The sequence below is a fragment of the Cervus elaphus genome, chromosome 7 (genome assembly GCF_910594005.1).
Source record: "Cervus elaphus chromosome 7, mCerEla1.1, whole genome shotgun sequence".
Lineage (NCBI taxonomy): Eukaryota > Metazoa > Chordata > Mammalia > Artiodactyla > Cervidae > Cervus > Cervus elaphus.
In genome coordinates this window covers 7058883-7071806 of record NC_057821.1, presented here as the reverse complement: position 1 = coordinate 7071806, position 12924 = coordinate 7058883, and the positions used below count along the sequence as shown (strand labels likewise).

Below are 12924 nucleotides of genomic sequence, written 5' to 3'. Positions count from 1 at the left end.
GTGAAATTGCTAGTGAGTACAATTTGTTTTAAGATAATTGTAGATTCACATGAAGTTGAGAGAAATAACACAGAGAAATTCGTTGTTATCTTTGATGCAGTTTCCCTCCTTGTAGGCAGCGGTTATAGCTTGCAGAACTGTAACTCTCTATCATTATCTTTGGGATTTGGCCTTTTTCACCCAGCATACTTCTCTTGAGGTTCATTGAGGTTGTTCAGGCATCAGAAGTTAGTTCACTGTATAGCTGATGAATACTCCATGATATAGGGTACCACAGTTTGTATAATACCCAACTGCAAAAGACGTTTGAGTTGTTTCCAGCTTGGGGCTGTTATAAATAAAACTGCTATAAACATTCATGTCCAAATCTCTGTGTGAAGGTAAGTTTCCACGTCTCAGGATCAACCCTAGGAGTGCGGCTGTTGCCTTGTGTTAGTTGTATATTTAGTTTTATAATTGAAATGTCCAAACTGTTGTTCAGAGTGGCCCACACATTGAAATCTATTCTTTTATACTTTGTTTATGTCTTTTGTATTTACAGATTTCATTTTTGGAATTTATACTCCCCACAGTGACCCTGAGGTTTGATAGCAAATGCAGTATGTGGTGGTTTGGGGGTCTGGATTTGAATCATGTGTTTTGCAAGCCTCTTTTTCTGGAGTCAGTCACTTAAACAATAGATGAGCCAAGCCGTCTCCTCAGCTTTCATATCATGGAGAGATTTTATTTTTCTCTCCTTGTTAACTCTATCCTGTGAAAAGAATATAGGTGAAATAGTATGTGAAGAGAATATACTTTCTAAGAGTTTTTAGTGGTTATTAATTAAAAGATGCTAAATTTTTTCTATGTTTAAAGGCATACCCAATTCATTTTGTCCTCGAATATAACCCTTCAACTGTTTAACAGTTGAACTGTTAAACTGCTATCTTGAGTCTATAACTAACTATAGGTGCTGTTTTGTTGAAGTAGCTCTTTATGCTCTGCTCTCCCCCATTAACATTTCTGTAGATGGCTCTTTTATAAGTCCCCCCATGTAAATAGCCCTGGCAATAAATGAGTAGATCTGTAGATAATGGTTGAAGGATAGCTTCTCTCCAGCAGGACAAATCAAGGGTATTTATTTCTTATCTTAACTCTTATACATCATATCTCAACTTAACTGCTTATGGCTGTTGTGTTTTTCCTGTGGTGTGTTTTATCTGCATCGTGTCTGGTTTTGCTCTTCATTAGTCGTAGAGGGTTTCACTTTTATTCTCACTTCCAATTGCTTTTTTCTTCATAATTAATTTTTCATATGTGTCCTCGTTTTATTTTACTTTCATAATCTCTCTTATCTCTGTGATTTCTTGGCTTACACATAGTTCAAGAATGAGTTTTTAAAAAATATTTGCAGTGTATATATTTGCATAGGTAAAGCTCAGAAGTGAATTGAGTTTTTTTTAAAGCACCTTATGCATTTTGATTTCCAGATGGAATAGACATGTAGCATCACATGTTTTAGGAACACAAAAGTTAAATTTTAAAATTTTAAAAATGAGTGCTTAGGAGGCCTGGGACTGTTATGAACAGTCAGCAGTTGCCTACTGTTTTTAACAATTACAGATGATCTGTGTGATTTCCTGTGATCACTGGATGTTTGTCCCTTCATGGACTGGAATTAACAGATGAAAAGTACACTTCACTAAACCTTAGGGAACTAAACTTTCATCAGATTAATCTGTCAAACAAATAAAAACCTTATTTCTTTGTTAATAAATGAGTGTTAATGTGCGAAAGAGAACTTTAATGAACACTGCAAAGGTCATTATTTAGTAGTTTAATATTATGCACAAGAAGCGAGCAACTTGATGAGGATTTCTCAACCTTGGCACCATTTGCATTTTGGACCAGATGATTCCTTATTGTGGATGGCTGTCCTGTACATTGATGTGGACTTCGCAGCACCCCCGGTTCCTACACACCGCATGCCAGTAACACACCTCCCCAGACGTCCTTATCACTGAGAACCTCTCCAGACATTGCTCTTGTTTAGAGTGGAGGTGGTGTCAAATCTCTCCTGTTGAGAATCCCTGGGCACCTATATAAGATTGAGACATTTATGAAAGGTCCCTCCTTAACATCCTGGTACATGTCAATAGATTAAGTTGGATGTAATGAGGTAATAAAATAATCAAATTTTACTTCTTTATACCGTATCTCTCACACTAGCAGACAGCTTAGTATTTATTCCTCAAGCCCATGGAGGAGTTTGAGCATGTTACCCCAAAGCTGCGTCCTAATTCCATGGGAGGCAGGAAGACTGTGTTGCCCAGAACTCGGATGCTATGTTGCACAGAGGATGATGGTCCCGGAACCCAGGGACAGTTCCAGTTGCCTTGGCTTTGGTCAAGTTATGGCTCAGGCTGAGGATCCTCCAGGAGACTGAATGCAACATGTTCTCTTTTTTTCTTATGTCAGATTTAATCTTTAGGTTTCATTACTGCTAGATTTTCTCTGTAAAACCTCCAAGCCTAGGGATGGAGGCAGGCTTGTCTCTGTCTAGTTACATAAAATAGCAAAGTAAGTCACCCTGAGCCCCGCTCATTCCTCCGCTCTGGCTTTCTGTACACTGTTATCTTTTCTGACCTTTTCTCCCCCAGCAAAACTATGGCCCTGTTTACTGTCCATTCCTTCATGACTTCTGTCTGTGGTTAGTGACTCCTGTATTTTCAGGTGAGGAGTTAATAAATGGTAATGGCTTCCAGATTTGCTTTTCGGTAGGGCTGAGTGAAGTAGAAAATTGAAAACTACAGCAGGGCCACTGACAAAGGCATTTTTAGTCAAAAGAGCCGGGGAGTGCCGGTCGCACATCATAGAGTTGTACTTTGTCTGCATCCACACAAGGGCAACAGTGGCTTCAAAAGCCTGGAAAGTCCCCCAGTTGACTGACACCAGGTCCAGTCCAGTATCTGACACAGGGAATGAGGGAACGAATAGCACTTTGGGGGCATTGTGAGGGATGGGGCGTGGGCTTGGGTAGGCAGATTTTCCTTCCTAAGAGAAATCTGAATTGTTGTTGATGCCCTGAATGTCTTTATCACCTATATGCCGTCAAGCCATCAGATTTCAAGTTTGTGCTTTGAACCATTGCTTGAATATTCTTGTCACATCCTCACTGGGAGTTTGAAAAGAGAAAGGCTCTCCCAGCTCCATATCCCTCCTCTACTCCCCTGATACTGCCAGACTAATTGTTTTGAGCACAAGTGATGCTGAATCACAGCAACCTCCCATGGGCCTCCATACCTAGCTCCATTTTGTCTATTCCCCTTTATCTCCTGCCACTCACACAAGGATCCTGATTTCCAGCAGATCAAGTTGTCTTTTTTTTTTTAAATGAACTCTGAAGGTACCAAGCTCATACCTGTTCTGTGCTTTTGCTTATGTTTTACATTCTTGTGTGGGATGAAAATATTCCTTTTTGACATCTGATCATATTTTTACTCATCATCCCAGGTTCAGCTGAAGCCCACCTCCTTCTCTAGGCTATCCATAATGTATCTCTTCTATTCCGTGTTGATCTCGACTTGCTTTGATTCCAAAAGCCTTGACTACAGACAGTACTCATTTTGGCCCTTAGCAGTATATGTCTTTGTTCACAGTGGTAACTAACAGCTTTGCGTGTATAGTTCATTCACCTCTTCATCTTATTAATACATTCCTGGAAGGCAAGTGTTTTGAGCTTTTTATGTTTCATCAGGATATATGCTTAACAGGTACTTGGTAAAGATTTATATAAATGGCTGACCAGGCATTGGTTTTATTCTGATTCTAATCACACCATGTATAATCCCAGATTAAATTTAAGAAGGATGGGCTTTCAGAATGTCAGAGGAGGAAGCTATATTTTCTTAGATGAGAAACTAAAGTTAGAGGTATCTTGGGAAGGGATTTATCAACTAAAAACCTGTGAAAGGAAATCAGTTTAACTTATTTGGATTATGGTATTATGTGAGTAATACCATTATTATTGAATATCATGTGAATAATACCATAATAATTATTGGGATTATGTGGATTGTGGTATTATTAATTCCACTTTGAATATAAAATGCATGTCATATTGAGCTGGTAGTAAAAATGAATAAAGGTAGAAATAACAGTTGATAAGGATTTTAAGACATTTGATTTCCAAATTCTGATTTTGATTTTCTTCTTTTTAAACATCCAGATACATCTCATTCCTGCACGAATGGACATTTGAAAGTGCCCTTGTCAAAGATTTGCAAGCATGGAGTGCACATCAATGCTTTCCTCCTTGAACGACGAGTGTAAATCAGACAATTACATTGAACCTCACTACAAGGAATGGTACCGAGTGGCCGTGGACACGCTGATTGAACATGGGTTAGATGCATACAAAGAATTTCTTGCCAAGGAACGAGTGTCAGACTTTCTAGCTGAGGAAGAAATTAATTACATTTTGAACAATGTTCAAAAAGTTGCACAAAGCGCGGCACATGGTACTGATAATTCCTGCGATGATGCCTCATCTTCAGGGACTTACTGGCCTATGGAGTCCGACGTGGAAGCACCAAATCTTGACTTAGGCTGGCCGTATGTAATGCCCGGACTCTTAGGGGGGACGCACATTGAACTCCTCTTTCATCCACCAAGAGCACAGCTACTTACGATTAAGGAAACCATTCGGAAGATGATCAAAGAAGCAAGAAAGGTAATATTTCTATCTCTAGATGAGAGATTTGAAACGTGGGAAATCACCAGAGTGGTATCAATACCGCAGTCTCCAACTATTTTGGCGTCAGGAACTAGTTTCGTGGAAGCCAGTTTTTCCACAGACCAGGGTGGAGGGGTGGTTTGGGGATGATTTGAGTGCATTACATTTATTGTGCAATTTTTTTCTGTTATTCTTATGTTGTCATATATAATGAAATAATCGTACAACTCATCATAATGCAGAATCAAGGGGAGCCCTGAGCTTGTCTTCCTGCAAGTGGACGGTCCCATCTGGGGGCTGACGGGAGACAGTAGCAGCTGCTCTCTGATGCTAGCATCACTGCCTCAGATCACCAGGCATTAGATTCTCATAAGGAACGAGCAATGTAGATCCCAGTAATTCACCGCAGGGTTCATGCTTGTCTGAGAACTGATGCCACCCCTGATCTGAGAGAAGGCAGAGCTCAGACTGTACAGTGAGTGATGCGGGGCGGCTGGAGATACGGACGAAGCCTCGCGTGTTCACCCTCCACTCACCTCCTGCCATGCAGCCCAGGTCCTAACAGACCTCAGACTGGTAGCAGCCCGTGACCCGGGGGTTGGGGACACATGGTATCAGAGATACATATGTTAGTAAGAATCTCTACATGCATAGACCATGCTTGTTACTTTCGGGAACTATACATACGGATATATAGGCAGGCTGTGTTTCTCATGTGTTGCAAGTATCTGAGATCAGGTGTTGGGTCCCTGCTGCAGCTGGCGATTTCCTTCTCTTCATCATGTTCATACATCTGACAGGTCTTCATCCATGAAGTCTAAGGTGTATGGACTGGAAATGGGATGATTCGATGCATTCATAATCTAAATCATTTAACTTTTCCTTAATCTCTGAAAGGAAATATGTGGTTAGTAAATCTGGTAAAATTTTCTTTGTTCTTAAGCGCACAGAGCCCTAATTCTTGCTCTGGATATAGTTTATTTTGGCAAATAGAGCATTTTGTTGTTGTTCAGTCATTCGATGCTGTCTGATTCTTTGCAACTCCATGAACTGCAGCACACCAGGCTTCCCTGTCCTTCACTATCTCGTGGAGCTTGCTCAAACTCGTGTCCATTGATTGAGTCAATGATGCCATCCGACCGTCTCATCCTCTGTTGCCCACTTCTCTTGCCCTCAGTCTTTCCCAGCATCAGGGTCTTTTTCAATGAGTTTGCTCTTTGCATTAGGTGGCAAAAGTATTGGAGCTTCAGCTGCCGTCTTTCTAGTGAATATTCAGGGTTCATTTCCTTTAGGATTGACTGGTTTGATCTTCTTGCTGTCCAAAGGACTCTCAAGAGTCTTCTCCAGCACCACAATTCAAAAGCATCTTTCTTTGGTGCTCAGGCTTCTTCATGGTCCATCTCTCACATCATTCATGATTACTGGAAAAAGCATAGCTTTGACTATATGGACCTTTATTGACAAAGTGACGTCTCTGCTTTTTAACATGCTGTCTAGGTTTGTCATAGCTTTCTTCTGAGGAGCAAGTGACTTAATCTCATGGCTGTAGTCACTGTCCACAGTGATTTTGGAGCCCAAGAAAATAAAGTCTGTTACTGCTTCCATTATTTCCCCATCTGTTTGTCATGAAGTGTTGAGACCAGATGCCATGATCTTAGTTTTTTGAATGTTGAGTTTCAAGCCAGCTTTTCAGTTTCTTCTTTTCACCCTCATCAAGAGGCTCTTTTCTTTTCACTTTCTGCCATTAGAGTGGTATCTGCATGTTTGAGGTCGTTGATATTTCTCCTGGCAATCTTGACTCCAGCTTGTTATTCATTCAGTCCAGCATTTCACATGATGTAGTCTGCATATAAGTTAAATAAGCAGGGTGACAATATACAGCCTTGACATACTCCTTTCCCGATTTTGAACCAGCTCATTGTTCCATGTCTGGTTCTAACTGTTGCTTCTTGACCTGCATACAGGTTTCTCAGGAGACAGGTGAGAAAGTATTCCCTTCTCAGAAGGTAGTCTTGTTTTCCCTTCTCTAAGAATTTTCCAGTTTGTTGTGATCCACACAGTCAAAAACTTTTGTGTAGTCAATGAAGCAGAAGTAGATGTTTTTCTGGAATTCTCTTGCTTTTTCTCTGTTCCAACGGATGTTGGCAATTTGATCTGGAGATCCTCTGCCTTTTCTAAATCCAGCTTGAACATCTGGAAATTCTCAGTTCACATACTGTTGAAGCCTAGCTTGGAGAATTTTGAGCATTACTTTGCTAGCATGTGAAATGAGTGCAGTTGTGTGGTAATTTGAACATTCTTTGGCATTTTCCTTTCTTTGGGATTGGAATGAAAACTGACCTTTTCCAGTCCTCTGGCCACTGCCGAATTTTCCAAATTTGCTGGCATATTGAGTGCAGCACTTTCACAGCATCATCTTTTTAGGATTTGAAATAGCTCAACTAGAATTCCATCACCTCCACTAGCTTTGTTCGTAGTGATGCTCCCTGAGGCCCACTTGACTTCACACTCCAGGATGTCTGACTCTAGATCAGTGACCACACCATTATGATTGTCCGGGTCATTAGGACCTTTTTGTATAGTTCTTCTTGTATTCTTGCCACCTCTTCTTAATCTCTTCTGATTCTATTAGGTTCATACCATTTCTGTCCTTTATTGCACCCATCTTTGCATGAAACATTCTCTTGGTATCTCTCATTTTCTTGATGAGATCACTAGTCCTTCCCATTCTATTGTTTTCCTCTATATCTTTGCATTGTTCACTTAAGAAGGTCTTCTTATCTCTTCTTCCTATTCTTTGGAACTCTGCATTCAGATGGGTATTATCTTTCTTTTTCTCTTTTGCCTTTTTCTTCTCTTCTTTTCACAGCTATTTGTAAGGCCTCCTTAGACAACCATTTTGCCTTTTGTTTTTTTTGGGGTGGGGATGGTTTTGATCACTGCCTCCTGTACAATGTTATAAACCTTTGTCCATAGTTCTTCAGGCACTCTATCAGATCTAATCTCTTGAATCTCTTTATCCCTTGAATCAAGCATAGATTCTCTTATTTACTTCCTGAGTTGTGTGAAAACAGTATTTAATCAGGCTTAATAATGTACAATTCTGAAGTAAGTTTCTGAGGTGCTTAGCATGTTAGGGTGTCTGTTTTCTTTATGAAATATTTATATTGGCTTATCAATCTCAGAAATTCTATCATAGAGCTCAGACAAAACTGTAGAAATATTTTTTAATTAACATAATAAAGCTTATTGAGAGCTTTCTATGTACTCAGCACCATGATAGATGCTTTGGAAATTACAACTAGATTTCCCAAGTTGTTTATTGAGTTTTAAAATATATAAACAAAAGATTATGATTGTTAACTATGACGTGTCTATTTCTTGGTTATGGATACTGTGTTGTTGTTGTTCCGTTGCTAAGTCATATCTGACTCTTTGTGACCCCATGGACTGCAGCACAGCAGGCTCCTCTGTCCTCTACTGTCTCCTGGAGTTTGCTCAAATTCATGTCCATTGAGTCAGTGATGCTATTTAACCATCTCATCCTCTGCCACCCCACTTCTCTTTCTGCCTTCAATCTTTCCAGCATCAGGTTCTTTTCTAATGAGTCAGCTCTTTGAATCAGGTGCTTCAACTTCAGCATCAGTCCTTCCAATGAATATTCAGGGTTGATTTCCTTTAGGATTGACTGGTTTGATCTTACTGTCCAGGGGACTCTCAAGAGACTTCTCCAAGCACCACAGTTCAAAAACATCAATTATTCAGCGTTCAGTCTTCTTTATGGTCAAATTCTTACGTTCTTACATAACTACTGGAAAAAACATAGCTTTGACTATTCAGAGTTTTGTTGGCAAAGTGATGTCTCTGCTTTTTAATATGCTATCTAGGTTGGTCATAGCTTTCCTTCCAATGAGCAAATGTCTTTATTTCATGGCTGCAGTCACTGTCTGCAGTGATTTTGGAGCCCAAGAAAATGAAGTCTTTCATTGTTTCCCCATCTGTTTGCCATGAAGTGTTGAGACTGGATGCCATGACCTTAGTGTTTTGCATGTTGAGTTTCAAGCCAGCTTTTTCACTCTCCTCTTTCACCTTCATCAAGAAGCTCTTTAGTTCCTCTTCACTGACTGCCATTAGAGTGGTATTATCTGCATATCTAAGGTGGTTGATATTTCTCCCGGCCTTCTTGATTCCAGCTTGAGATTCATCCAGCCCAGCATTTCATATTATGTACTCTGCATGTATGTTAAATAAGCAAGGTGACAATATACAGACTTGACATACTCCTTTCCAAGTTTTGAACCAGTTCTTTGTTCTATGTCTGGTTCTAACTGTTGCTTCTTGATGTGCATACAGGTTTCACAGGAGACAGGTAAGGTGGTCTGGTGCTCCTATCTTTAAGTATTTTCCACAGTTTATTGTGATCCACACAGTGGATCTATACATACTATGTATATCTATGGATACTTATCTATATATACTATGCAGTATAAAAATTTAGACCTAAAAGCGGTTTGGGATGCAGACATACCTGGCATTGCTTTCTTTCATGTCTACAAGACACAGAGATGCTTGGGAAAGCATGCTTTTATGAAGTACAGATGTATTAGATTCCTTGAAACCCACAGGAACATGATGGTTTGCAAGACAGGCAACTAAGAATCTCTAGTTCTCATTAAGGAGACACAATGTTCTAAGACCAATATCACATGCAGCCTTTGCAAAGTAAGGTGATTTTTTTCCCCTTAGATCTTCAAAGTTCAAAAAAGCTGACTTTGTACTCATATTAACCCCTTTAGCAGGATTACATTAAGAAAGCACTCATCTATTCCAATTGTTAAAAATTAGCTGTAGAATCAGGCACATAGTAGGTATCCAAACGTTCACTGAATAAGTTGAGCTATGAGAATTTTAAAAACTGGACCATTCTATGCTCTGTAAACAAATTCTGCAGTTGTATTTTGTAAAGTAGCACAACTTGAGAATACAAAATACAACTGTAGAATTTGTTTACAGAGCATAGAATGGTCCAGTTTTTAAAATTCTCATAGTTCAATTTATATATAAATTCAGTATATTAGTTCAATATATATGAGTCCTTGTATAGATAATATAGAGCTTCCCTTGTGGCTCAGCTGGTGAGGAATCCGCCTGAAAGACAGGAGACCTGGGTTTGATCCCTGGGTTGGGAAGATCCCCCAGGGAAGGGAAAGGCTACCCACTCCAGTATTCTGACCTAGAGAATTCCGTGGACTGTATATAGTCCATGGGTCGCAAAGAGTTGGACACAACTGAGCGACTTTCACTTCATAGGTAATATAACAAATACCAAGTAGTAATATTTGTGAATTTCTGTTTGGGGAGACAGTATGTTTTTGAACTACAGTGTTAACTGAAAATTGGAGAACGTATAAGTGAAGCTCCGTGTTTTTATTATGTTAATCTTTGCAGTTATTAGTTCGTCAGCCTGAACCCCAGGCAGTCTCCTTTGGGGCATTGCACATCTGTGATGCAAACTGAAATTCAGAAGCTAGCTTGAGCTCTTAGGCGAGACTGACTGGACACTGAACATTAGTTATGACCTTCTGATGTATTTTTCTTTCTAATGTGACAGCTGTTTATTTAGTAAACCTTTAAAAGTAATATCCTCTGCCTGGTCACTGTCTGCTGGGAATTCCCACTTGAATTAGCAAACAAGAAACTCAGAGTCCAAACTGTAAAACAATAATATGATGCTTTGCTTCTCTTTCACCAATTCCAAGTGGCATAAAATAAGGAAGAATTTTACCTTTACACTTATCCAAGGTATGTCTATTACCTTTCATGCATATATCCATTCTGAGTTCAAAGAAAGAGAATTATCTGGACTTTAAAGTGAAGTTGGCTGTAAATCACAGTAGATAACTTAGTGGTTTTCTGTTATTTTCCCAAAAGCATTGGAGAATGTGTTTGTTTCTTGCCAGATTTAATACATATTTTGGCCCAGTGGGCTATAAATATATGGGATGTATGTTGTGTGAGTATTTTGGACATTTCTTGCTATGTCACAACGTTAATTTAAAAATTTTTGAAGGATCCAATACTCCAGAGAAGACAGAGTTATTGACCACATTTTTAAACAATTTTGCACTGCTTGCCTATAACTGAACAAGGTCCTGTGAAAAATGTTAAAATAAGAAAAGAAAATATTGCTGTGAAATATTATTATGAAATCATAGCTTGTCAGAACACGTTGCCTTTGAAAGATTCTGCCTGCTTTTCATGACTCAGCAGCTGAGTTAGGCTCTTGTAAATCTTCAGAGTCTAGCCTATTAGTTATCACAATAAACTTCTTGTTTCTGAACTATTTTCAGAGGACAAATTCTCTTTATTGGTAACTGTCAATGAATTGTCATGAGAGGATGAAATGTACAAAGAGGATTATCTTTTTTTTTTTCCATGAAGTACTTGAATAATGTTTATTTTAGAGGACAAAGTAAAGTTTCTTGCTCCCACATTTCTTAGGGAAATTCTTTTGTTTTTTTAATTTTCTTTTTGGCTGTGCTGCGTCTTATTGCTGCTTGCCGGCTTTCTCTAGCTGCAGTGAGCAGGGGCTACTCTCTAGTTGCCTTGCGTGGCCTTCTCATTGCAGTAGCTTCTCTTGCTTCGGAGCGCAGGCTCTGGGGTGCATGGGGCTCAGTAGTTGTGGGGTGCAGACTTAGTTGCCCCATGGGGTGTGGAAGCTTCCCGAACCAAAGATCGAACCCATGTCCCCTGGATTGGCAGGTGAATTGTTAGCCACTTCTTTACCACCAGGCAAGTCTATGGAAATTCTTTTCTTAATCTTTATGAGACTATGAAGCTATGAGGTCATAATAAGTAGTGCAAGGAACCAGCATAGCTGAACCCAGTAACGATCTCAAAAAAGAATTTAAATTTGTTTTCACTGTTCTGTTTGCAAATGAGATAAACTGCTTATGAAATAAGTGTCATTTAATAGAAAAAAATCAAAATAATAAAAAGAATTCAAAAGCCGTTTTCTTACAGGTCCAAATATTTGAAGTCCGATCATAACCACCAAACTAACCTTCCAGTCCCTTGAGAAAGAAAATAAAAATGATGATCTATCTCATCTCTCTTGACTGGGAATATTTTGTTTTTGAATTTTGCTAATTTATTGGATTTGCTTTATCTCTGAATCATTCTGCTTTTATAAGCAGAATATAATCTTTATAGCATTTCAAGGATTCACAGGTTTGTATTTATTCATTTTATTTTTGCCAGTTGTCACTTACAAGTTGTTCAGAGATGTTTTCCTTTCTTTTCTTTGGCATATTTGAGAATTTTCCTATGAGAAAATCCAATTGCAGATAGCACCTTGTGCCCTAAGAGGATCTTATTTTTATTTACTGGCTCTTTGTTAATCTCCTTCTATTTATGTCACTGTATGGTTGACATAATTATATTTGGTTCAACTTTATAAAGTCTGATAGCATCTAGCAAGACTTTTCCCAGGTAATTATTTGTCTCTCAAGAGGTGTTCCCAAGATGATATATGCATTTATTCCTAATTACCACGAATACCTCTTATGAAAATGTCTCCTCTAATTACTTTGAAAAGTCATCTTTCATTAAAGTCACTTTTCTTCTAGTCACTCCGTGGTAGATATCCATAAAGTCATCATTTCTGATCGTCTTGAATATGTAAATGTTTAGGCAGATACTGCTGGTTTTCCTGTTTCCTAATTCTAGCCTAGCATCTTCTGTGGGATGTGACTCTCACTCTTGTGAAATATGGAGAAGTCGTATAAGCAAAAATCTAGTGAGAATTAGGGCAGCGTGGTTCCCAAGGTGCTCAGACCTGCATCTCCTGAGTTAAGTCTTGGGTGCTGCCTGAGTCACCGTTCCTGGGTGTGTCTGTTATGGCCTCAGGATCCTTAATAATAACAGAAACTTAAGTACCAGCTGGCCGCATGGCCACAAAGTGAAAGGGGGCTGACAATGGGGACTTTTCCTGGGACTTGGTGGGTGCAATAAAAGTACTGGCGGCTTGGTAGCTAACTAGTTATGGATTGAACAAGTCACTGTGGTATCTTCACTTATTTAATGACAGACACAAAGCAAAGCCTTTTAGGAATTTTTAAATCGAATGTTCCTGTCCAAACCTCTGATAGCTGTTACCGAGTGCTGATTATTTCAGTATGTTATATTCCTTCATTACATGGGTAGTATTT

General features: G+C 39.1%; 1 protein-coding gene across 2 annotated transcripts in view; it reads left to right on the top strand.

Moving 5' to 3' along the window:
* FAM83B (family with sequence similarity 83 member B) overlaps nucleotides 1–12924 on the top strand; it is a 101168-nt gene that overhangs the window by 18080 nt on the left and 70164 nt on the right. For both annotated transcript variants that reach the window (XM_043907056.1, XM_043907057.1), the window contains exon 2: nucleotides 4208–4711. In XM_043907056.1, the coding sequence (XP_043762991.1) occupies nucleotides 4268–4711 (444 nt within the window). In that variant the 5' untranslated portion in view covers nucleotides 4208–4267. The remainder of the gene's footprint in view (nucleotides 1–4207; nucleotides 4712–12924) is intronic.